Genomic DNA, 26,248 nt, shown 5'->3' with positions numbered 1-26,248 from the left:
ATTATGCTTTTTGATATGACCACCACCCTTTTATTTTTGGATAGGGAAAGTAAGAACTAGGAAGGGTAAGTGACTAGTCCAAGGAATTGGGGCTCCTTATAATAAGACCTTATATGAAGCAAAAGGAATTAGAGACCAAATTTCAAGGTCAAGTATTGGGAGTGCTGAGTTCTAATTTCTTTTCTGTTCTTAATTTAACTGATTAATTTTTCCCTCCATCAGTCAGCCTATTTTGGACCCAACTATACCAAAAGACTGGATTTTCTTTTAAAGATAAGTTTTAGATCAAATGATGGTTTTTTGTAAACATCAACAAAATGGACAAAGCTTTAGCTAGACAGACCAAGAAAAGACATAAGCCTCAGTTACTAAAGTCGAGAACAAAAGAGGGGACATGCTCCGAATCTTAAATAAATGATAAGGATTATAAGGGAATTCTGCGAACAATAATATGCCAACAAATTAGATAATTTAGATGAAATGGACAAATTCCTAGAAAGACTCAAATTACTGAAACTGACTCAAAAAATAGAGAATCTGCATAGACCATAACATGTAAAAAAGATTGAATTAGTAACAAAAAAAACTGCACACACACAGAAAACCAACCTAGAAACAGATAACTTCCCTGGTGAATTCTACCAAACATTTAAAGAAAAATTAATGCCAATTCTTTACAAACTCTTCCCCCTGCCCTCAAAAAAAGGGAAAGAACACTTCCAAATTCATTGTATTAGGCAACTAGTACCCTGATAAAACCAAACAAAGATGTTACAAAAATTTGTTTGAACTTCCAGAGCCTTCACCTAGAATTTCCTTGTGTTAATTTTGCCAGCAAGCATGTTTTTCGAACTCACCTCTTCACAGAGGGTATGGATTTTCAGGAGTCCCAGCTTCATGTAAAATTTCAATTTCAACTCTATACTTTGTATGAGTCCGAAACCTTATTTTCTTCCCTCCTTTGCAACCAAGGCCATAGGTTTTTGGGATCAACAGTTGATCCCCGATCACTCACACACACAAATTGTAACTACCTTGTTTCCCCAAAAATAAGATGTAACCAGACAATCTATTGGAGCAAAAATTAATATAAGACCCGGTCTTATTTTACTATCATATGAGACCAGGTATAATATAATGTAATGTAATATAATGTAATATAATACCGAGTCTTATATTAATTTTTGCTCCAAAAAATGCATTAGAGCTGATTGTCCGGTCTTATTTTCAGGAAAACACAGTATGTGTGGTGACATATGTCAACTAGACTTACTGTGGTGTTCATTTCACAATATATATGAATAGATATGTTGTATACCTGAAATGAATATAATGATTTTTGAGCCAGGTAATTTTTTACAAGACCAGATACAGGTTTCAGGAAAGTTAGTTTGCCAAGTCCATTCAACATTCATTCAACATATACATAGTAAGGGCCCTCTGTATTTCTGGCGCTGTTCTAGGCATTCAAAGTACTTCAGTAAACAAACCAGACAAACATCCCTGCCCTCGAGGAGCTTATACTCCAGCAGCAGGATTGGGGGCAGGGGCGTAAGGCTCATTTGGTTTATAAGCAATGTTGTGTGTGGAAAGTGACAAGTGTGATGAAAAGGAGAAGAGTGAAGGGGATCCCAGGTCCTGGGGGCATGTATCGTGCCAGGTGCCTGGAGTCTGGCAGACTGATCAGGGCATGACCGGGGCTAGGGATGCAGCGTGGCTCTAGCAGTGGCAGCGGGGTGGGCAGAGGGGCAGAATGGCAGGGCTGTCAGCCTCATGCTCTTCTGTTTTCCTTCAGAAACACAATGTACAACATCCGGGGCAACAGGCAGCCCCAGGGAACAGGCCACGGACCTCCAAGGGCAGATTCTCCACTGAGTGGGGAGCCTCAGAGCGAGGAGCAGCCCTCGCCCCCTGAGCCCAGCGCCCCAGGTGAGCCTCTACCCAGGTCTCTGCTGCCTTCAGAGACTGACTCAGTGCCCTCCTCCCCCCAGAAAACCAGCACTCGTACTTCTGTGTGTCACTGATGAAACTCCCCAGGTCACTCCTCCTGGGTTTCTATGGATCTAGTAGCAATGATTCTTTTTTATTATTGTTATTGTAGTAAAATACACATAACATAAATTTTACCCTTTTAACCAATTTTAGGTGTACAGTTCAGTGGCATTAAGTACATTCACATCCTTCTGCAACCAGCACCACCATCCATCTCCAGGACTCGTTTCACCTTCCCGAACTGAAACGCTTAACAATGATTCTGGAAGTGATAAAAGAAAATCTTTTAGAAACTCACTTTCTTTTTTTTCACTTTATAAGGAAATGATATAAAAATGCCTTCTGGGGTGATTAAAATCACATCTGCCTGAACAAGCAAGGCAGGTGACCTTTAGGCACCATCTTAGCCGTGACACAGCACTTTATTATTTCTTTCATGTGAGTGACCCACACATTGGCGGGCTTTTGGCTTCCTTGAAATTGGCATTGGCACCCTTAGAACGCATTTTAACGTAGAAACAGTTGGGAGAAAGCTGGCTAAGGCAGCACTGTGGAGTTTTCTTAGGGCAGAGAGGATCCCTGGGCGGTGTAGAAGTGACTGGAAAAAGCGTCCCTTTGTAGCAGTGCTTGGTGGGGCCCCGCAGGGCAGAACGAACAGTCTAAGAGAAGATCAGTGCTGTGTCGAATCAATAGTAATAATGAAACGAGCACTTACACCGGGGTTGCCAAAAAAACGTATACACATCTTAAGCGATGTTAACACTTGGGTCAGTGTTGCTCACGCAGCAGTTCACCGCAATCAGAAGTGCCTGGACGCTGACGGCAACCACTTTGAGCACCTCTTGTCATTGCAGACGTCAAACGTGACTTGTATTCATCTTTTGAGTATTACAATTTTAATACAGATTTTTCCTTTCTTAAAATGTGTGTACATTTCTTTGGCACCCTCTGTATGTAGCAGTTAACTTTGTGCCAGGGCTACTCTAAGCACTTTTTTTGGGAGGGGGTTGGGGGGAAGGGAACTAACCGTTTTATTAAGATATAGTGCACATACCATACAATTCACCCATTTGAACTCTACAATTCAGTGGCTATGAGTACATTCACAGAGTTGTGCAACCATCACCATAGTTAATTACAGAACATTTTTATTACCCCAGAAGAAACCCTACATAACCTCAGCCATCAGTCCCAATTTCCACCTCCCTTTAGCTCTAGGCAACGACTATTGTACTTTCTGTCTCTGTAGATTTGCCTATTCTGTGTAGTTCATATAAATGGAATCATACTACATGTGGTCCTTTATAACTAGATCTTTCACTTAGCAGAACCTTTTCAAGTTTCTTCCTTGTGCACTCAGCACTTTATCTGCGTTAACCTGTTTAATCCTTCTAACAACGTGAGTGAGCGGTAGATACTGTTGTTATTCTTATTTAATAAATGAGGGAACCAAGGACAGAAAAGTGGAGTGGCTCGCCCACAGCCACACAGTGAGTGGCAGAGCTAGGATTCAGGCCCATACTACTACCTGAAGCCTCATTTTCTAAATCAGTGATTTTTAAAACTGCATCTTTATTGCCACGAGACTTGCATGCCATAAATGAAATCTAATATACAAAGCAATTCAAAGCTGAGTTGAGTCAGGGATGGGAGTCTGGGTTCCCCTTGGCCCCCCCCACCCCTACCCTCTGTCCTCACAGCCAGCCGTGGAGGTACTTCCTCGAAATCCTAGGGCACTGATTGAAAACAGCTGTCCCAGGCCTGGTTTTCTCCAGCTGTCAAATGGGCACAGTGATCCCTACCCTGCCTGTCCTCAGGGTTGGTGGATGGCAGTGTTATCCGAGGGCAGCTGGGCTGCAGAGAGCCTCCTGCTCTCCTAGACCCTGTGGCAGAAAGGAGAAAGAGGCATTGTATTCCTCTGTGGGCTGTTTTGTTCTCCGAGCAACCCGATTTCTTTTAAATCTGTAACAAGACCATGCTGGTCTTTCATCCAACAATGCCAAGGAGTTTCTGGTTCCTGTCACCCACTAGACCAGTTCTTTTATCTGTTCAAGACCGTTTTGGCTGGCCCTCAGCCTGGTCCCAAGAAGACAGATGCTAAGTCTTTTGGCTCGTCCTCCAAGCACTGCCTGTCCCCTCCCCTGAGATCCCATACACATCCTTATTTTTAACACCTGAGTCCCAAAAGCTTGGGGATAGCTTATTAAAGTACATATCTGGAAAAGAGGAAATGAGTAAATTTGGGTTAAGAAATCTAGTAAGATCGGCAGAGTAGCTAAGGGTAGGCAGCAGATGTGGTTCTGAGCTTGTCGCAGCCAAGGCAAAGAGGGAAATGCAAATGATTAGATTACTTCCCGGGAAATGCAAATGATTAGATTACTTCCCGTGTCCATAAGACTGAACACATATTTTCCTGAAAGAAGCAAAGCTTTGTCTGGCACTGAAGGCTGAGGAGAATTTCTCCTGCCAGGCCGCACAACAGACACGATGTGTATGTATCACGTAAATAAGATTCTCAAGGTCCTTTGATCATATGTTATCAAGCCATTAAATGTCCCTGAATGCAGGCTGATGGCAGAGCCCTAAAGTAAAGGATGGGGGCAGGGCAGGAAAAGGTGGCCTGGATGAGTGCCTCTGGCATTTGATTTGATTTAAGAATAAAATTTAGCACTGGTGTGCAATTTTCTGTAAAGAGCAAGACAGTAAACATCTGAGGCGTTGCAAGGTCATATGGTCTCTGTTGCATGTACTCAATTGTGCCCTTAAGGAGTGAAAGCAACACACACAGTGCACACATGAATGGGCGTGACTGTGTCCCAGTAAAACTTTATTTACAAAAGCAGGTTGCAAGCTGGATTTGACCTTTGGGCCTTCGCTCTAGAGGAAATAAAAGGACCATGCAGCTTTGAAATAAGTCTCCTAACTTAGCTTATAATAAGAATCAAATAAGGGTTTGCGTCACTTTATGGCAAGAATGCAGAGTATAGCTATTCCATGCTCCTATCGACAGACAGATCTTAGAAATGGCTTAGAGGGTAGAAGTGGAATCCTAAAATAAGATACAAGACATCCTGTCCAGGGCTTGGCCCGAGGGGATGGCCACCCAGCAGGCCAGCGGGGTAGTACGAGGTAGCCCATGCAGGCTGGGATCTTAGACTAGGAGACGGGCACAGTTTAAATGATGGGCTGCATGATCTGGCCAGCACAGCAGAATGTTTATTTAGTTCAGTGGTTCTCCAAGTATGATCCCTGCACAAGCTGCGTCATCATCACATAGGAACGAGCCCCGCCCCACGCCTGTTGAATGAAGAGCTCTGAGAATAGGGTCCCGCAATCTGCATTTTACCGAGCCCTCCAAGTGCTTCTGTAGCAAGTTCAAGTTTGAGGATTGCTGAGGCCCCTGATCATAACCTGTGTTTCTCTTTTTGAGCAGGGAAAGATCCAGCGGGTTCGCCAAAGCCTACAGCCAAGTCCTTTCTGACCACCAATCTTGTTCAGAAAGCCAAGTGCCCGCTTTTTGCAGAAGGACTCTCGCGGAACCGAACTGCCCAGGAGAAAGCTTTGGCCTTAGAGCAGCAGGTTCTGGTGCTCACCAAGGAGTTAAAGTCTCAGAAGGTAAGCTCTGGCCCGGCAGAGGCCCCAGGCTCCAGGAGACCCCTCAAAGGCCAGTCTAGGGTCCTTAACAGACAAACTGCGGATGGTGGGAAATGCCATGCTGTTGATTACTGAGGGACACGCTGTCACTCACTGTTGACAGAAAGCCACCATTGCAGGGTCTCTGGAGACCTACTTGCTGTACTATTGATTACTCAGGGGCATGCTGTCACCCGAGCTGGTGACAGAAAGCCGCCATGGCAGGGTCTCTGGGGACTTACTTTAAAAATTGTCTCTCACATTCCTCCTGGAGGATTACACACATCTGACCCCACACCCATAGAGGGACAGTATTTGGAGGAGGGTCATCTGGGTGTAGGGTCCTAGGAGGGGCCACTGAATAACTGGGGGATCCTTTATCTCTGAAGGATTGTCACAGAACAGAGAGAGCAGGCAGATCTGTGTGGCCCTGCGGCTGTGCCAGGCCCAACTGGACAGAGACAGGGAGGAAGGCTTAACAGAGAGAGAAGTTAATTATAGCAGTTAAAAAAAAGAAAGAGCTGCGTGGTCATTGTAGAAAGCAGATCACACACATACAGAGATGTGAAAATCATTAAAATCCTACAACCCAGACAGGAAATGTGTTCGCGTCCGGGGCAACCTCATGAAGCAGTGAGGGTAGGGTCACATGGCAGGGATGCCAGGGTGCTGCAGCACTGGTGGCAGGCTCTCTTTAGTACTATAAGAGCAATTAACTTAGCACAGCTATTACTAAAAATCCCGAGGGCGATGCTTGGCGCCTCCGGTGGTGGCCCCACGGAAGGCCCAGGCTCCTTTTCCTCCGACAGACAGGAAGACCTAAGCTTTCGTGCTTGGGTTTTGGCTGCCAAATCTCTGCTTTGTTTTCTGGCTCTTGCTCCTGGGGAGCTCAGGGATGTACTCTATTTTCTTCTGAATATTCTCCCCCTTCTACATTTCTTCTTTTCTGCTCAGTTTTTGGAGAAGACAATTCAGAAAAATGCTCTCCCTCCCTATAATATTTTTGTCACTTCACTCCTCTGCCTGTCTTGCTCCCAAGCAGATATGTGGGGAAACACCAGAGACTTCTTTCCTGGCAGGTCAGGAGTTAACATTTAAAGAAGCAGCAGGTATTTAGAGTTCCCTAAGGAGGAAGCTCATTCGTTTACATGTGCTCAATTCATTTGTTTATTCACCATGTCTTTATTGAGGGCCTACTATGTGCCTGCAGTAATCTAGGTGCCCAGGCTCTTATATTTCATGGCAGAGAGGCATTAAGCAAATCAACACCCAAATATACTATGATGCCATGTGAAGTCCTCTCTGATGCCACTTAGTAGCCCAGCTCTCTCTTTTCCTCCCCAAATCTTCGTGTTCCTGGCATGAGGCTGCTGGACTCTCCTTGGAGCTGAGAGGGACATTACGGTGAATTATAGCAGCTGCCTGATCCCTGGAGCAGTACAGCTTAAGTCCCAAACCCGAACCTGGACAGGAAAAGAAATCTGGAATGTAAACACCGCCTCTCCTTTCTCCATAGCTTCCCCTTGTTTCTAGGAAATATGGCAGCCTCCCTTGACTTGGCCTTTCCTTCTAAAGCATTATAAATTGTCATGTGAAGTAGAGGCCCCCGGAGACCGAGATTTCGTTTAGGTTTGCCCCAACAGCTCTGCAGCCCTGGAGCACGCACCGTTCTTCCATCAATGAAGGCGAGGTCTTGGCGATTTGTAAGGGCCGCCCAGGCGGTTGACCCTCCCCTATACTCAGAGTGAAAATGTCAGGAGGAAGTTGTTCAAGCTTTAAAGAATCTGGACTTTCTTACTAGTTTACTTTCCAGCAAACCTTACCTGCTCTAGAACAGATAGTTGGGAGAACAAGTCTCGTGGTTTAGCTTTTGATCCCAATATGAGTGGATTTGCATGCTCTCTGACTCATCTCACAAATGCACTTCGATCTTGTGGGTAACTCAGAGAACAGGTCTTTAAATAAAATGGTGCAGGCCCCAACTCTGGCCCTGAGCAAGTTTCTTAACCTGTCTAAGCCTCAGTTTCCTCCTCTTTAGATGGTGTTATAACCATGTTTCCTGGAGAGGCCTGTGACCAAATTCATAAAGCCAAGTGCCCTGCCCCCAGCAGCTGCCCAAAGATACAGGCTTTGGTTATGTTTGGCTATTACTAGCATCCCTTGCCCTCCTTGTTGATTCCTTCTTGCCTTAGAAGGAACGACCCACCCCCCGAGGGTCTCCGAGGAGAACCCTCCTTAGGCATTCTGGGAAACAGACATGAGCCCAGAAGGGCCTCCAGGAAATGTGCCTGCGGGGCATAGCAGTGATGGGCGGAAGTCAGGTCTTCATTCCACATTAGGAAGGGGGAGCTCCAGCCCTGCCAACTCTGGGGTTTTGCCTCCAACCCAGATACCAAAACCAAAGAGGGGAAGGAGAAAAGGAGACCAACTCTTGGCCCAGAGGTAGGACAGAGGAGGCCGGCATAACCTTGGGGTGCCCAGCAGTGCCCTGGGCACTCAGAAATGCTGGCAGGAGAGCAACGTTCCATCTGACACTCCGAGTCCAGGTCCTTAGCTAGGGAAACAGCCCCCTGGACTTACCTGGGCCCACATCTGCAAGATGCCCTTCCATGTCTCTTCAGTGGTGGGAAAGCACCATCTTTCTGCCTGAGGCCGTAGGAGGACGTGGGACCTGGGGGTCTTGTCCTGGCTCAGACAGCCAGGTAGCCATTGCCAGCAGCTTTAGTGCTCCTTTAAGAATTTGTATCTCAAACTCTCTTGGATGCTATAGAGGGCCCTGGTCTTTTTCTCCAGGTTTAGGACTCTGGTCTTAGCCCAGCTGCCTCCCTGATCTCATGATGTAGCCCGGAACCACACACAAGCACCATAACTGCTCCAGAAAAAATGGAACATGCTCTCTGTGCCTCTCTGGTGTCATATTAAACCACAAGGTGACTCCCATACCCATTAAACCATTATCCATCCCAGGATCCCACAGAGATGGCCCCACAAGAGATTTGGACTCCAGGAGATGGTCCCAGCTGGCTGCTTGGCAAGGTGACTCAGGCTCTCCTAGTTGACAGAACTGCACCCTGCCGGAAGGCCGTCTGCCCCAGCAGATGGAAGGCTGTTGTTTGTGGTGATGTTCACCATCTGTCGGCTGCCGGGAAGGAGGAACCCTGCAGGACCCTGCCCGGCACCCTCTGGAACCAAAGTCGCTAGCTCAGGATTGCTTGCTGAAGACATGTAATTTGTTTAGGAAACTCAGTGGGGGCAAAGTACAGCCTCTTACTTCCCTACAACTCCAGCTGGACACCTCAGCGTGCACGTGCACAGGCCACATCTTATCTGTTTATATCATTAGACGCTTGGTTGTTTCCATCTCTTGAGTGTTGTGAATAATGCTATGAATTTTAGATGTTTCTGATTTTGAAAAAATTGAAAGAAGCGTTTCAGTGCAGCGTTCATTAACTAGGCATCATGGAGAAGTGAGAAGTGAGGGATCCTGCATCAGGAGTTGGGAGCGCTCTATTATGGTGTGTTTCCCACCCCTGGGGATCCACAGGTCCCTTTAGTCCTCTCCCTTCTCCTTTGTTGGGCTTCAGTCTCCCCATGTGACTGGGCCAGGTGGTTTACCAGGGCCTTCCATCCTCCAGGTTTTCCGAATCCATGATCCATTACCTTCCTCATCTTCCGCTTCCTACTCTGGCTCCATCCCTCTCCCCCATTCCTCTCTCCCTTTCTCTTCCGGTGGCAGGATTCTGGGGTGGGAGGAGAGCCTCCTGGACGGGTGTCCTGGTCTTGGATTTGGAAAGCCAGGCGTGGGAAGGGGGAGACAGCTGGATGTAATGTAATGGGCTTCCCAGATGACTCTCCAAAAGTTGGGGGAAAGATACCCGTCTGATTCAGAGCCTCAGGCAAGTCTGAACAAGCCTGAGCCTCAGGCAAGTTATTTCACCAGGCCGTTACCAAGGTGATCTCCAAATCTCAGTTGAACCAGAAAACGGCCTCGGCTTCTCAGTTATCCTGGAGCCACAGGAATGTTAATCTCTCTCAGTAGGGCCATGGGAGGTGATTTCTTCATTCCAGACATTCCGGTTTGGTTTGCAACCATTTTCCCTCCCTTCCTACCACACCCAAGGACTCCCAAGCTCCTCACCTGCTCTTTTGTTCCTGTGGGGCTTTCTTTCTGTCAGCTCAGCTGTCTAGAAAGCCCTCCCAAGCCTCCTCTGCCACCTGCCATTTGGTCATCTCTGGTCCTCCTCATTCTTCATGGATCGGTTTAAACTGCTCTGCCTTGCTATAGAAGGTATTGGTCTTCTGCCACCTCCACCCCAGGCACAAGCCATTGCTCTCTGCTCTGGGCCCCTGCAAACAGTCCTGCTTCCCTCTGTCGCAATAAATCGCTCCATTACAGTGGTTCACCTTGTCTTCCACCAGCCTTTGTGGTGTTTGAAGGTGGGAAATGACGAGTCCCTGTCTGGGTCCTAGCAGCTGCGTGGGTGCTTGGTAAAGGATGGATGGATGGAGGAGACAACTAGAGATGGACAGTCAGTAGTGCCAAGGCTTCAGAAGATGCATGCCAATTTAGTCTTCTCGTTAACTTCTCACATAAGGTCATTTTGGGTAGTTCTTCTCCAAAATAGGATTGTTCTTAGCAAATAACCCTACCCAGCTAATCCACTTATTTAAATACTTTGGCATAGATACAGTTAATAGTCTCCCAGAAAGCATGCTTTTTCAGATAAGGCTGGCATAGAGGTCAGAAGTAGCCTAAAGGCCCTACCTACCAAGTCTAAGGTTCATACGGGACTAGCGCTGGGCCACCTGGTTTCTGATATTCTGATTCTGGCCATAAATGAATCCACACCCCGACTTTGGAGCAAGACAGGTCCTGCAGAGATTGGAGGTCGGGAAGGCATGGGAGCCAAGCAAACCTTGAGTTTCCATGTGAATCAAGTGTCCCGCCAAGGAGTAAATTGAGTTCTCTTGCTCTCTAGCACTTGCATGCACCAGCCTTGCAGGCATCGCTTGGTGGGCTGACGGGGCAGGGCGCAAACGGATTGGAAGAGACTCTGTGTGTGGCTTAGCATGAGGATTGCCAGTGCGTTTCGTGTCTAATGCTGCCTCAGCTCGATTGATAGTGAATGCCAGGGTGCTGGTTTCAGGATGGCAGCAGGCTCTCCCGCTCAACTAGGCTTAGCAGGAAGGAGTTTGGAGGTTAATTAGTAATGCCCGCCACAGGAGTAAGAGGGTAGAGCAGTGCTGTGCATCACGTCGCTGCCACCCCTGCTTTCATTACTGACCAACTACAGGCTTTGGAGTCGGGATGATTGGGGATTAAATTCCACTCCACTGAGCCTCAGTTTATTCATCTCTGAAATGGACATGCATTTATCAGGTACAAGTTCAGCTGCTGTAACAAAAAAGGCTCAAAGTACTGTGGCCTAAAACAATTTGGAAGTTTATTTCTCTATCACATTCTCGTGGAAGAATACAGAGGTAAGTTAGTGGTTCTGAGCTGGTGGGACAACTCCGCCACCCTCAACACATCAGGCAGAAGGTGAGCCCAAGTTGGCTGCTCTAGTTCTTGTCTTTTCCCAGCCGGAAGGAAGGGGAACTGGACCAGGGGAGCATGTAGATAATGGTTTCAAAGGTAGGACCTGGAAGCTGCCCGCATCATTTCTTGTATCTCGTGTAGGCAGAAGGTTCACTTGGCCACACCCAGCAGTAAGCTTGGCTGGGAAATGTAGTCTTTAGCTGGGGAACCATGTGTCCGGCTAAAACACTCTTGAACAGAAAATGAGAAAGTGGGTGCTGAGGTGACATGACTCAGGGTGATGCTGGCCCCCTCTCAGGGCTGTCAGGAGACCTGGTGAGAGCATGTGCCTCGCCTCTGGCCTCACCTCACAGGCCTTCCCCGAGTTCACAAGGCGCTTCCCTGTCCCGCCCAGGAGCTGGTGAGGATCCTGCACAAGGCGCTGGAGGCCGCCCAGCAGGAGAAGAGGGCATCCTGTGCATACCTGGCAGCGGCCGAGGACAAAGACCGGCTGGAGCTGGTACGGCACAAAGTGCGGCAGATCACGGAGCTGGGCAGGCGGGTGGAGGCCCTGGAGCAGGAGCGGGAGAGCCTGGCGCAGGCGGTGAGCCTGCGGGAGCAGCAGGTGCAGGAGCTGCAGCAGCATGTGCAGCTGCTCATGGACAAGAACCAGGCCAAACAGCAGGTCATCTGTATGCTGTCGGAGAAGGTCACCCAGGACTTCGTGCAGCCCCCCATGTCCCCAGAGGCTGCGGACAGGGACTTGCTGAGCCAACAGGAGAAGATGGAGCACCTGAAGGTACGGGCCCCTGGGGGAGGGCACTGCTCTCGACCCGAAAGGTTTTCTAGATAAAGCAGGGGTAACCCTCAATGCAGGAATGTTCGTATTTGAAATAGATGTTGGTGGAAATATTGCTACAGACTTCCTCACTTTCTTAACCAGAAGGCCCAATGCAATTTGACTTTTCATGATAGCGAAGGCTGGTATCCAAAGAGAAGTTATCTCTGGATTATCAAATTGGAGATGAAAGAACCCAAGGTGGGGTCGGACTCCTGGACGTATAGCTAGGTCTGTGGCCTGGCCTGGTCAGGCTCCTTTAGTGTCACATGGATGCCCTTGGGAGTCCCCATGGTTCCAAGGCAGCCCATCGCAGCAGTCCTGCACATGTACGGGTAACCTGTGGCTGGTTGTGACTTGCTCATAATGACGGCCGTAATTACTACTATTTATAGGCTGTTTACCATGCGGCACACACTGTTCTAGGCACTTTACCCGCATCATTCCATTTCATCCTCGCACCAGCCCTGTGAGGCAATCACTTATGTGCTCCCCACTTCACAGATGGCGATGCTGAAGCTGAGAAAAATGAAGTTAGTTGTGCAGGGTCGTGTGCTGAGAAGAGCGGGGACTGGAATTGGGTCAGAGCTGCCATCTCTGAGTCGTCTGTCTGCTCTGCTACCTTCTGGCTTCCTTGTCTCTTACAGCGACTGTTACCATCCCTGCCTCCCGTCGCCCGGGCTTGTAGCTCTGACTTGGGAAAGGCTGCCCTACCCCCCAGGTACCAATGGCAGCACAGGGACAGGAGCTGTCTTTTAGGTGTGATGCCTGCCATGGACTAGAGTGTCCTCTGTGGAAGGTGGAGACTGGAGCTGCCAGACCCCCGAGGCCTGAGACGGGACGGGCACTCATAGTCCCACTGTCGTCCCTGAAGGCAGCCATACGGCCAGGGCCAGTCCTGCCCAAGCCCTGCCACTCGCGTCCACACATGCATACATACGTGTAACCATGGGAACTCCGGTGCTCCTGTACCAAAGGGCTGCTATTGGAGGACGGGGAGGAGGAAGGCAAAAAGAGAAATCCAGCAGCTTTGAGAGACCAATGGGCAGCGTGGTACACCGGCCACTGGCCACGCTCTGAAGTCAGGCAGACCTGTATTTGGATCCAGGCTCTGCCTCTTTTTAGCTGTACTGCCTCAGACAAGCTATCTCACCTTATATAAAACGGCCTAACCATTCCTGCTCACAGTCATTAGGGAGACGAAGGAAGATAACATGAAAGCCAGGTTCCCTTCCCCTTCCTTCAGCATGAAAAACCACATAACCAGTCTCAGCCTTTTCCCTTACAATCGGAGATTTGAGTTCAAAATGAAAACAAACTCCTTTGAAATGCAGATGTAGCTGGGTTGTGTGAAAGCGCTCAGTCCTCACAGCACTGACAATGGCCTCCAGCAGATTGCTTTCCTGCCCTCCTCCACCTGGCGAGTGTCTTCTCCCTGTGCCTGTCCTGCTGGAATCCACTGTTGGGGGTCAGAGAATCAGACTGGCCGGGTGCCTCCAGACTGCCCCAGAAAGCTGACTGGAAGCCTGGACTCACCTAGGGGACTGAGAGTGCCCCTGAATTTGCATGTACAGGAATTTAACTTATCAGTGAGCCCAGATATGAGGAGACTGATTATGATTCATATCAACCAAATTTACATTTGCAGCTGATCCTCGGAGGCCAGGTGTTTTGTGCTAGAAAGAGTTGCATGTACTAGGGTTCCTTATTTGTTAGCCTTAGGTGTCTGATGTAGAAAAAAATAGAAGACCCATCAAAAATCCACTGTCCAAGTTTGGGACAGAGTGTGTTCACGTTTCCTGCTTACCCTGTGATTGAGAACACCCAACTTTAAGGAAATGCCCTCTTGTTGTTGAAGCTGTCAGTCTGAGAGTGACCATCTGAGCTGGGAAGACCAGCGATCTAGCCCCCTCCCTCATTTTCTGGCAGGGACAGTCGAGCTCTGGAGAGGGGAAGGGACTGGTCCAGGGTCACACAACACAAGTGGCAGGGTCACAGGTCTGCCCACACCCAATCCACTGCCTTCCCCATTAGCACATGGGCTACTCCACGCAGCGTTCCCCAAAGAGATTTCCCGGGTTCCTGATCCCTGTGAAGGCAGGCAGGCAGCCAGGCTCTCTGCCTCCTGTCCCTTTTCTCCGGTTGTGTTTTCCTCCTTCACTTCACTGTTGACTGTTGTGTGGCTTCTCTCTCTTTTGAGGTCTCTCTTTTTCCTCCCTACAGTTCTGAGCCAAGAAGAACACTTGAGATAGGATAATGCGCTGAACGGGAAGGTGCTGCCCAGATGCCACCCCCACCCCACGCCCACTGCTGCTCCAGAGGTGCTCACCTCTGCCCTCCCTCTCTGGGCAGGAAATGGGGTACCCTGTGCAGCACGTCCAAGGTCTTGGCAATGCCAGTGAGCACCTTCTGGGCCTAGGATGAGAGCAGAGGGATGAGAACAGGAGGCAGAACCAGCCAGTGGGGCAGCGCGGTCTGCAGCCGCAGACTCCGATGTCCTTTTAGCTGGCAGTTTTCGGTTCCTATCAGGGCTTGAGTCCTGCCTCTCTTCATACCAGCTGTGTGACTGAGGAGAACTTAGCTTTCTCTGCCCTGTTTCCTCACCTATAAAGGGGGAATGATAGTACTTTAATATTTAGCACACAGCACTGTGGTCACGATGAAATCACATATGATGAGGTTAGACAATTAAGTTTGCGAACTCATCCTAGAAAAAGTGCTGCACACCTCATTGCCGAATATCACTATGGTCACTTTCGAAGTACTCCCCTTGGGAAGCTATGCACTGACACCAGCGCCTAGTCCACCCTTCAAAGCAATTTTGGAACTCTTTCTCCGGAATGGCCATCAGAGGTGTCGTCACATTACCCTTGATGTCCTGAATATCATCAAAATGTCTTCCTTTCAATATTTCTTTTATCTTCGGGTAAAGAAAGAAGTCATTGCAGGCCAGATCAGGTGCGTAGGGAGGGTGTTCCAATACAGTTATTTGTTTATTGGCTAAAAACTCCCTCACAGACAGTGTCGTGTGAGCTGGGGCAATGTCGTGATGCAGGAGCCATGAATTGTTGGCGAAAAGTTCAGGTTGTCTAACTTTTTCACGCAGCCTTTTCAGCACTTCCAAATAGTAAACTTGGTTAACTGTTTGTCCAGTTGGTACAAATTCATAATGAATAATCCCTCTGATATCAGAAAAGGTCAGCAACATTGTTGGAACAAGTTCGCGAACTTAATTGTCCGACCTCGTACAATAATGAATGTGAGGGAAATGGGTTTGTCACATACCCTGTTTCCCTGAAAATAAGACCTAGACGGACCATCAGCTCTAATGCGTCTCTTGGAGCAAAAGTTAATATAAGACCCGATCTTATATTAATATAAAACTGGATATTATAGTAAAATAAGATCAGGTATTATATAAGACCCTGTCTTACAGTAAAATAAGACTGGGTCTTATTTAATTTTTGTTCCAAAAGATGCATTAGAGCCGATTGTCCGGGTACTGTGTTGGGGAAACACAGTAATAGGAACTCAGGAAGGTGACTGATAGTTCTTCCCCTCCCTTGCCTGGAGGCTTGTTCATTTTCCCAGGCATTCGGGAAGAGTCCGCAGTAGCAGCAGAGGGAAACCTTCTCTCAGCAGGCAGAGGGGTGCTCAGTGGGTTAGAGGAGCCCTCAGAGATATGAGAACTCAGTGAGGGAGGGGACACTTGCACTGTACGTGCTGCCTGCCAACCTGAGCCTTTGCACATATTAATTAATCAATTCCTCCTAATAACCCCTGAGGTGGTACTATTATTATTCCCGTTTGCCAGGTGAGGACACAAAGCATAGAAAGGATGTGTAACTTGTCCCACGGCTCTGTGGTGAAGGCAGGGTTTATATCCAGACCGTGAGGCCTGGAGTCCATGCCCTGACCACCAGGCAGGGCTAGACTCCGACAGCCCCTGCGTCTTTGACGTGCTGTTATTATATTGCTGGGTGGAAGTCAGACGAGCCTGCATTCAGCCAGGTGATGACCAAGGACAGCCTTGAAGCGTGGGATTTCAGCAGGGAGGGAGCTTAGTGTCCGGGCAGTAAATGCAGTGGTTAGGACTAGGCTTTAGAATCAGACAGACCTGGGCTCAGTCACACCCTGCCTTGTACAAGCTCTGTGACCTCAGGCAACGTACTCATCCTTTCAGAGCCTCTGAGACCTCATCTGTATTACTTTCTGGGCTGCTGGGAGGATTAAATGAGATAATGTGCTCCCCGTGGGGATGGGGGTAGGGGTATGGTGCAGGGAGCCCCCATACCCACGGTGTTCATGAGTTCTTTAAATTTCCAGACACTAAAGTGTATGTAAGACTGTCATGGGAGCGGGACATGGTTCTGGAAAATCCCGATGCTCCTCGTTGTGCTGCAAACAGGATTCACACCAGTCTCACTGACCTCTTCCACATAAGAATAAGGAAGTGAGGGACTTGTGGCCTTCCCATTGTGTCAACCATTTAAGCAGAAGGCAGCAGACCCTGAACATGAGTTGGAGCTTCTGAGGCTGGGAGGGATCCTGGCCAGAGTGAGGACCCAGCCAGGGACGGTCAAGATAGTCTGTGAGCTGTCACAAGTGACCCTTCCCTGATAATGAAGCTCCACAGGTTAGGGGTGATGTTCTTAATTCCCAGATAAATCAGGGACTGTCCATCGTCATCACGGCAGTAGTGTCCTCACACTCACGTACAGCCCAGTACATTTTCTTGAATGGGGGAGAAGGGGGTTGAGTTTCAGCTAATAAATGCCCTGGAATTGCTAGGTATTGCTTTGCGCATGTGTTGTCCATTGCAATGTTCATCCGAGCAGAAAAAGGACAGCCATTGCTGTGGCTGCTCCTTTCTGAGGCTCAGTCTCCTGCTTGAACCTCAGCAGCAGGATGTGACTCCCTCCACTGGACAGCTCACAAAAGGAAAACTCTAGGCTCAGAGATGTGCACCCCAGCATTATTCGTAATCAAAAGCAAACTGAAAATGTCCAGGACTCACGTAAAGAAAAAAGAAAGATTATAACTAAGTTATGGTAAAGTCACCCAATAGAATAGTCATCTGACATTAAAAGTGATCATTGGGAACCTTATGTAACAACATAGGAAAGTGTTTACAAAACGACACTAAGAAAAACAGTTTTCCACCCAAAATTGTTCAATATGATCACAAGTATATGGCAAAATATGTTTATTTTCAAAACAAACATTACTTGAATGTTTCTTATGTTTTGATCCCTATACTTGGTGTTGTGACACGTTACCTCCCTTAGTCTCCCAGCCGCCCAGTGGGGTAGTTGGTATTTGTTCCTTTTTCAGATGAGGAAACAGAGTTAGAGAAATTCAATGAAGCCTCCCAGCCAGGAAGTCAGAGCCAGGGCTTGAACTCCAGGCTTCGTGCTCTTTCTGCCATTTCATGTTTAAAGAAGGGGGCTATCAGGAGTATCTTTTTTTTTTCTTTCCGACTTCCTTTTGTTTGCAATATTGGAAATTTCTAAAGAAAGGAAGTGTTGGCAGCTCATTTAAGGGTGAGGACCAGAGACATGTTTTAGCTCCTTAACTCTTTGCTGTCTTCTCTAGGATGACATGGAAGCATATCGGACCCAGAACCACTTCCTCAATTCTGAGATCCACCAGGTCACAAAGATCTGGAGAAAGGTGGCTGAGAGGGAGAAGGCTCTCCTGATGAAGGTGAGCAGCAGGAGCCCTGTTCTGGCCGTGTCCATTCCCGCCAGCCTCCCAGTCCCCTCAACACCTCACCCCCGCCTCACTCTCTGCTCATTAACTGTCTGCTCTGGACTGTGCCCTTCATGACCTGTTTTCCAAATATCAGGGATCTGTTATCCAAATATCAGGGAATGCTGATTGCTACTTCTGATCACAGAAGTGCAGAGGAAGAGGCAGGCAGCTATTGTTGTACCTCCTTTCATTATTTCAAGCCCCTCCCCCTCCTGGCTAAAGTAACTTCCAGGGAATTTAAAGACCTGGCACCCTTTCCCTCCCCTTTTTTCTCTTTCTCCTCTTGGGAGCTCAATATTAAAGACTAGACATTCAAAAACAGCTGCTTATATGGGGAAAATTAGAACGTGACCACACATGCCCAGGGAAAAGACCTGAGAAGACCTTAAGTTTACAACTCAGGCTTATCCTTGGCATGTAGCCTACAACAATAAAAAAAAAAAAAAACACCAAAAACAATTTTAAAAAAACTAAGAAAGAGAGAGAATCTGATTTCCAGAGTTACTACGTTATTAGATTCAAATGTCCAGTTTTCAGGAAAACATCACAGAGTATAAAAAGAAACTGGAAAGTATGGCCCATTCAAAGGAAAAATTAAATCAACAGAAACTGTCCCTGAAAAAGACCTAATGGCAGATATATTAGACAAAGACTTTAAAACAATTGTCTTAGAGATGCTCAAAGAACTAAAGGAATATATAGAGATCCAAGAAAGCAATGTATGAACAAAGTGGAACTCTTAATAAAGATATAGAAAACCTAGAAAGAATCCAAAAGAAATTCTGGAGCTGAAAAGTACAATGACTGAAATAGAAAATTCACTAGAATTCAAAGGCTGATTTAGCAGGCAAAGAGAACCAGTGAAGTTGAAGCAAGAACAATGGAAATCAAGTCTTGAGAACCAGAAAGAAAAAAGATTGAAGAAAAATGAACAGAGCCTAAGTGATCTGTGAGACACCATTAAGTGGGCCAACCTACCCGTTATATTATGGGAATCCCAGAAGTAGAAAAAGAGAGAAAGGGACAGAGAGAATATTTGAAGAAATAATGGCTGAAAACATCCTAATTTGATGAAAGACATGAATATAAACATCCAGGAATCTCAACAAACGTAAGATAAACAGAAAAAGACCCACACCATGGCACACTATAATCAAACTTTTGAAATTCAAAGACACATATCTTGAAAGCAGAAAGAGAGAAGTGACTCATCACATACAAGAGATGCTCAGTAAAATTATGAATATATTTATCATCAAAAACTTCGGAGTCCAGAAGTCAGTGGGCTGATATATGCTCAAAGTGCTAAAAGGAAAAAAAAATCAACCAAGGATCCATATCTGGCAAAACCTTTTCAGGTAAACAAAAGCTGAAGCAGTTCATTACCACTAAACCTGCTGTGCAAGAGATACTCAGAGGAGTCCAGCAGGGTTAAATGAAAGGACACTACTAGATAGTAATTCAAAGCTGTCTGAAGAAATAAAGCTCTCAACAAAGGTAAATACATGGGCAATTATAAAAGCTAGTGTTACTATAAAAATTGTTTATAACTCTACTTTTTGTTTTCTGCATGATTTAAGACACTAATTTAAGACATGTTTTTAAACAATTATTAGGCTGAGACATAATATTATAACTTTGGTTTATTACTTTATGTTTTGGGGCACACAATGTATGAATATGTAATTTTGTGACATCAACAACCAAAAGGGTAGGAATGGAACTATAAAGGTGCAGAGTTTTTGTATGTTATTAAAGTTAAACTGGTATAAATTAAAATTAGAATGTTATAACTTTAGGAATTTTAAATGTAATCCCCATGGTAACTACTAAGAAAATAGCTATAGATTATACACAAATGGAAATTAGAAAGAAATTCAAATATTTTACTATCAAAAATCAACTAAACACAAAAAGACAGTAATGCAGGGATAAGGGACAAAAAAGTTATAAGGCATATAGAAAACAAATAGCAAAATAACAGAAGTCCCTCCTTATCAAGAATTACTTTAAATGTAAATGGATTAAACTCTAACCAAAACACAGAGATTGGCAGAATGGATAAAAACACATGATGCAACTACACGTTGTCTACAAGAGGTTCATTTTATATCCAAAGACACAAATAGATTGAATATGAAAGAATGGAAAAGATATGCCATGCAAATAATAACCAAAAGAGCAGGGTGGCTATACTAATAATCAGACAAAAGAGACTTTAAACTTTTAAACAGTTATGAGAGACAAAGAAAGACATTATATATTAATAAAGTTTCAACACAGTGAGAAGATACAATACTTAAACATTTATATACCTCATAACAGATGAACAAAATATGAGTATATGAAGCAAAAACTAACAGAGTGGAAGGGAGAAACGGACAGTTATACGATAATAATTGGAGACTTTAATACCCCATTCTGGATCGTGGCTAGAACAATCAGAAGATAAGTTAAGGAAGTAGAGGACTTGAACAGCACAATAAACCAACTGCATCTGACAGACATAAACAGAACACTACCCAACAACAATAGCATACATGTTTTCCTCAAATGCATTATGGGACATTTTCCAGCACAATATGTTAGGCCACAAATTATGTCTCAATAGATTTAAGAAGACAGATGTCACCTTCTCCAACCAATGTGGGATGAAGTTAGATATCAATAACAGAAGCAAAACTGAAAATTCACAAATTTGTGGATATTAAACAACACACTCTTAAATAGTAAATCAAAGAAGAAATCACAAGGGAAATTGGAAAATACTTAGAAACAAATGAAAAAGAAAACACACATACCAAACGTTATGGGACACAATGAAAGCCATGCAAAGGAGGAAACTTCCAGCTATAAATGCTTACTTTATAAAACAAGAAAGATCTCAAATCAACAACCGAACTTTACAACTTAAGGAGCTATAAAAAGAAGAATTAAACCCAAAGCTAGCTGAAAGAAGGAAATAATAAAGATTAGAGCAGAGATAAGTGAAATAGAGAACAGAAAACAATAGAGAAAATCAGTGAAACCAGAAGCTGATGTTTTTAAAAGATCAACAAAATTGACAAACCTTTAACTAGATGGACTACAAGTAAGAGAAAAAGAGAAGACTCAAAATCATAAATGAAAGTGGGGATGTTCCTACGAATTCTACAGAAATAGAAAGGATTATAAGAGAGTACTATGAATAATTGTACACCAACAAACTGGACAACCTGACAAAATGGACACATTTCTGAAAACATAAAACCTACAAACACTAAATCAGGAAGAAATAGAAAATCTGAATAGACTTATAACTAAGGAGATTGAATCAGTAATTAGAAATCTCTCCACAAAGAAAAGCTTCACTGGTGAGTTCTACCAAACACTTAAAGAAGAGCTAACACCAGTCCTCAGACTTTTCCAGAAGTGTACAGACTAGTGAGGGAGTTGAACACAATCAAAATGCGGCTGGGCACACACACTATTCTTTGGGGCCTAAAGGGAGGAAGAAAGTCAGGGAAGGCTCCCTGGTGGAAGTGTCTTCTGAGCCGAGTCCTAAAAGTGAGTTAGAGTTGTCCAGGTAAACAGTGTAGAAAAGCTTTCCAAGAAGAGAGACAGGTCATCAAGACCTGTGGGCTGAGAGGCAGGGAGGAGAGGTGTGGGGGTGATTCATGAGGCTGGAGGGTGAGAACTTGGGAGCACATCTGAGAAAGCTGGGACTTGTTGAGGGGTTTTGAATGGAGAGGGCCTCAGTCAGACTTAGTTTTGAGAAAGCTGGTGCTCAGTGGACTTGAGGAGGTGGGCCTGGAGATGGGGACCCTCGGGAGTCTGTAGCAGAATTCCTGAGAAGGCTATTGGTGAGGGGACTCAGGAAGCGGAGGTGGGAGCCCCCTGGAGCAGGTAAGAGAACAGGCTCACAGGCTAACTTGGAGTTGGTGCTTGGCACACATTTGGAGATGGTAACCAGGCAGGGGTGTAGCAGGATGGCAGCCTTGGCCAGGAGGCTGCCACTCTGCCACCTGGGTGAGACAGAAGCTGGGTGGCCCAGAGGCCATGGCAATACTTTGAGGCAGATTCTTCCCGTCTCCATCTTATAAAGAAGGAAAACAGGGCCCAGGGAGGTTACCTGACTTGTCCAACATTGCCTAGCTTATATAAATACTATAGAAACACAAAAGTTCAAGGCAGAGGGAAGAGGTAGATGGGGAGCATGCAATGTGTGTTCTATGAGGTGGGAGAGGGGTGTGTTGGAGGAACAGCAAGCCCATGTGGTGGCAGCAGAAGGCCCACGGGCAGTGTCCAGAGCTCCACATCCATCCCCGGGCACTGCTCAGTAACACCAGCTACAGAGAGCTTGGTCTAGGCTGGGGTGGGGGGTGGGGCTTTACACACAGCAGCTCATCTGAGCCTCACCAGAATCCCGAGGCAGACTCTGTATTATCCCCATTGTTTAGATGAAGAAGCTAAGGCACAGAGAGGTTAAGTAACTTGCCATAGGTCACCCAGCCAGCAGTGGCTGCACAAGGATGGGACTGCAGGCCGTACAACAGCCTGTGCTGTCCTTGCCCATCCCTCCCCTCTTGCTTCTGAATCCAGCTCCCACCCTCCTCCTGGTCCTCTCTTGCCTGGAGCCCTTTCTGCCTTGCTGTAAACCCTTGGATTTGGAGCCCATCTCCTTCCCCTACACAAAGAGCTGCGTGTGGGGAGGTGGTGGGAGATGAGAGCTGGGAGAAGGACTGTGCTGCCTGACGCTGTTCAGGCCGCAGGCCTCTGGCGCAGCCCGAGCCCAACCAGGTGTCCTGAGCAGCCCCACCCACCCTCCCACAGTGTGCCTACCTCCAAGCCAAGAACTGCCAGGTGGAAAGCAAGTACCTGACAGGCCTGCGGAGGCTGCAGGAGGCCATGGGGAACGAGGCCCACGAAAGCTCTGAGCTGCTGAGGCAACTCATCGAGGAGGCTTTGCAGTGGGAAGCCAGCGAGGCCTCCGCTGACGGCGTTGAGCTGAGCCCCATCAGGTGAGTATGGCCTGGGGGTCCCCAGCTGCCCTGCTCACGTGTGCAGGCAGCGCATACCCCTGACCTCATACTTCAGATGAGTGAGCATGGGGTTGGGGTGGGTGGGCCCCGTTTCACAGCCGAGGCAGTGCAGGCGCAGGGGTAGCCCGTTGCCAACGACCACATGGCATATCAGTGCAGCTGACCTGAGGCTGCCTCCATGAGTTTCGTGTCTTTCCACTTCTTCAGCTGCCTCCCAGAGGTGTTTGTCAGAAAGGGGAGGAGAGGAGACATGCCAGCTGCTGCCTCTGAGCCAAGCCCTTGCTGAACACTGTGGACATGGGCAGTTAAATATGACGGAAGGGGCTGTGGCTGGGGTCAAAGGCCCCCGGGGGACAGGGGGCCCAGTGGCAGGAGCCCAGGCTTTGGAGCCAGGCTTGACTCTCGCACTGTGAGATCTTGGACAAGTCACTTTACTTCTCAGAGTCTCTTATGCAGCCTCCTTAAGATACGGGCTAAGATCCCTGCTTCACAAGATCATTAGGATTCAATGAGATAGCACATGCAGAGCACACAATAAGGGCAAATAAATGTTGAATAAATGAAAGGCCATCTGGAAAGATCCCCAGCTCTTGCATCTCTGCTTGTCATTGGTGCTCTGCTCCCCATCCATCCTGGGCTTACTGGCTGTGGAAGTGGGATTCTATATTAGCAACTTGCTGTGACTCCTTGGGCCTAAGGCAACATGGAGTAAGTAATAAGAATGTCCTTTATATTTGCACAGAATGGATGAGTAAATGTGCCTTCAGCGCTCTCTATGTGCCAGGCACTATCTAGGCCCCCAGAAGTTTGTAACAGAGGATATCAGTGGGTCTTCATGAGGCAGAGCAGATGTTCCTCTACCCATTGTACAGATGAACAAACTGAAGTTCAGAGAACTGAAGGGACTTGTCCAGAACTGCATGGCTAAGCCGCGGTGAAGCCAAGGCAGGAACCTTGCCCAGGGTCCACCCCCTCCCTACTGCCCCTTATCTGGGGAAGGGCTCTGCTTGGTGTTGCTAACATGCGCTTTTGTTGGCAGCGAGTATGATGAGTATGGCTTCCTGACGGTGCCCAACTATGAGGTGGAAGACCTGCAGCTGCTGGCCAAGATCCAGGCACTAGAAGTGCGTTCCCACCACCTGCTGGCCCACGAGGCTGTGGAGAGGCCACTGCGAGAGCGCTGGGCTGCCCTGGGTGAGCTTACACCCTCAGTCGAGCTCAAGCAGCTGCTGCGGGCAGGCGTGTCCCGCGAGCACCGGCCACGTGTGTGGAAGTGGTTGATCCGCCTCCGCGTCCAGCACCTGCAGACCCCCGGCCGCTACCAGGAGCTGCTGAGCCGGAGCCAGGCCTGCAGGCACCCTGCCGCCCGCCAGATCGAGCTGGACCTGAATCGCACCTTCCCCAACAACAAGCACTTCACCTGCCCCACCTCCAGCTTCCCCGACAAGCTCCGCCGAGTGCTATTGGCCTTCTCCTGGCAGAACCCCTCCATCGGCTACTGCCAGGGCCTGAACAGGTGAGCTCGTAGCCAGGTAAGGACACAGCCTTTATCCTTCAGAGCACCAGTGTCTCTTTGGGGCCTTCAAGAGGTGAGCCCAGGAAGCTTGATATGATCCCCACTGTACAGATGGGGACAAGCAAGTGAAAGGACCTGTTCAAAACAGAGAAGGGTCAGAGATCAGGGCCCCTTGTCCCATGCTCTCTCCTTTGATTTGTGCTCAGGGAGGTGCCGCTCCCATAGAAAGCATGGTGGACGGTCCCCTGGCGTTGTGCAGTGCACAGCCCATCTATCTCACAAATTGCGGGTCAGGACCATTCGCTTTAAACGAAACCCTCCCAGCAGAGCCCAAGGGAAAGAGAATTTGTAAATGTTACAGGAGAACCTCACACAGGAAAAGAAAATATCGCTAAGGACCAGATGGCCACTGAAGCTGAGGCAACTGTACAACCCCAGGGGACGCCATTCCCGCCCCATTCCCTGGGGACGTGGTCCCATGAAATTGCACAGACCATGGTAGCGCTCTGCAGCCTTCTGGGGCTGCGTGGTCCGTGGCCTGTCATTGCACATGTCTGCTTCCTTGTCTCTCAGTAGACCAGCCTCTCTGTCCATCATTCTTTGGACATTTAGGGCCCATCCAGGTTGTCAGAATGGCGACTTCAGCCCCTGAATCTAGAGCCTTCCAGCAAGTCTTCCCACATGTCAATACCAGTCTTATGTCCCAGGTCTAAATTCCCAAAAGAAGGAATCTGATTGGCCCAGCCTGGATTAATTTCTCCTTCTAGTCCAACAGCAGGAGACAAGGGAGGGGGTAGGGTGACCTGGTAGGGCTTCCCCCTGCATTACTGCGGGGCTCTCTCATGGATGCCCCCTGTTGTATCAGTAGAGGTTGCACAATCTCAGATATTTCCCAAAGCAAGTTTGGACTCAATTTAATTTAAACACACATATACTCAAGCAAAATTTACATAAGCTATTCTGCTCTTTTTTTCAGAATAAGTGGCGTGTGACATTTATTCAACACACAATAAACATTCAGAGAGTCCCTATTCAAATTGGAATGATTCCCAAGGGTAGATATTTTCGATACTTTATTTCCAGTCTAAATTGGGTGAAATTGAGCATATACTCGTACATGTACAATTACTGGGAATTCTGAGTGAAATCCCAGCACAGTTAATCTGTGCTGAAGAAGTGGGGGTTGAGGGGTGGGGAAATCCTATAGCAGGAGGGGCCCTTGAGATAAGCCTCATGGCAGGAAAGAAGCTTCTCCCTGGGTGGAAAGAGGCAGCGCAAAGGCTGCGGAGAGGTGTATATACACAACAGACCAAGAGGGGGATGACACCCAGAGGGAATATTTTCTCTGAATGCTTTTTTTTTCCCAACCAATAACTGGTATGTGGGCAAATATTCATATTACTGCTTTAAATAGAAAGTTATTTGTAGTGGAAAGAGCCTGTTCAAATATGGAGGGTGCAGCTTACTCTTTCAAAAGCCCTTAAACCCAAGCCTGCAGGCCCCTTCCACTTGTGTGAGTGCCGCCATCTACTGGCAGCCGTTGGAACTACATGGGTCGTGTCTGATGGACAGACTCTGCTTTTATGCAACAAATCAGACCTGTTTAGAGAGTGATAGATATCATAGCAATGATTTAGTCCTAATTTAAAGCATAAATTTAAAGCCATTTCCCTTTAAAATATAAGTGGAGCGCTTTAAAAGTATTTTCCCCCCATTAGCACACTCCCTTCTTTGAAGACCCACTTGCACCCTGAATGCCTCAAGTTGGAGTTTGTCTGGCTCTAGCCCTGAACAGTTGGCAGGCCCTAGTTGGTACCAGCAGCCTCTCATCACTGACCTTTTCATGCGTGCAGAAATCTAAGCCGATGCTGGCAGCCAGCTCCTGGACTGAGCACATCCTGAGGCTCCAGTGGAAAGGGGTGGGGTGGAAAGAACACCAGGCTGGACTTTAGGAGCCCTGGGTTCTGTTTCCACTG

General features: G+C 47.3%; 1 protein-coding gene across 4 annotated transcripts in view; it reads left to right on the top strand.

The window, feature by feature from the left end:
* The window catches only part of TBC1D2 (TBC1 domain family member 2), a 44,483-nt gene that overhangs the window by 13,226 nt on the left and 5,009 nt on the right, over positions 1-26,248 (top strand). For all 4 annotated transcript variants that reach the window (XM_033123655.1, XM_033123653.1, XM_033123654.1 and 1 more), the window contains exons 4-9: positions 1,796-1,929; positions 5,426-5,607; positions 11,559-11,942; positions 17,577-17,687; positions 22,548-22,735; positions 23,796-24,272. In XM_033123655.1, coding sequence (XP_032979546.1) covers positions 1,796-1,929; positions 5,426-5,607; positions 11,559-11,942; positions 17,577-17,687; positions 22,548-22,735; positions 23,796-24,272 — 1,476 coding nt within the window. The remainder of the gene's footprint in view (positions 1-1,795; positions 1,930-5,425; positions 5,608-11,558; positions 11,943-17,576; positions 17,688-22,547; positions 22,736-23,795; positions 24,273-26,248) is intronic.

The sequence above is a fragment of the Rhinolophus ferrumequinum genome, chromosome 12, assembly GCF_004115265.2.
Source record: "Rhinolophus ferrumequinum isolate MPI-CBG mRhiFer1 chromosome 12, mRhiFer1_v1.p, whole genome shotgun sequence".
Lineage (NCBI taxonomy): Eukaryota > Metazoa > Chordata > Mammalia > Chiroptera > Rhinolophidae > Rhinolophus > Rhinolophus ferrumequinum.
Note: the sequence above shows the minus strand (reverse complement) of the source record. Positions and strands in the feature narration are given on the sequence as shown.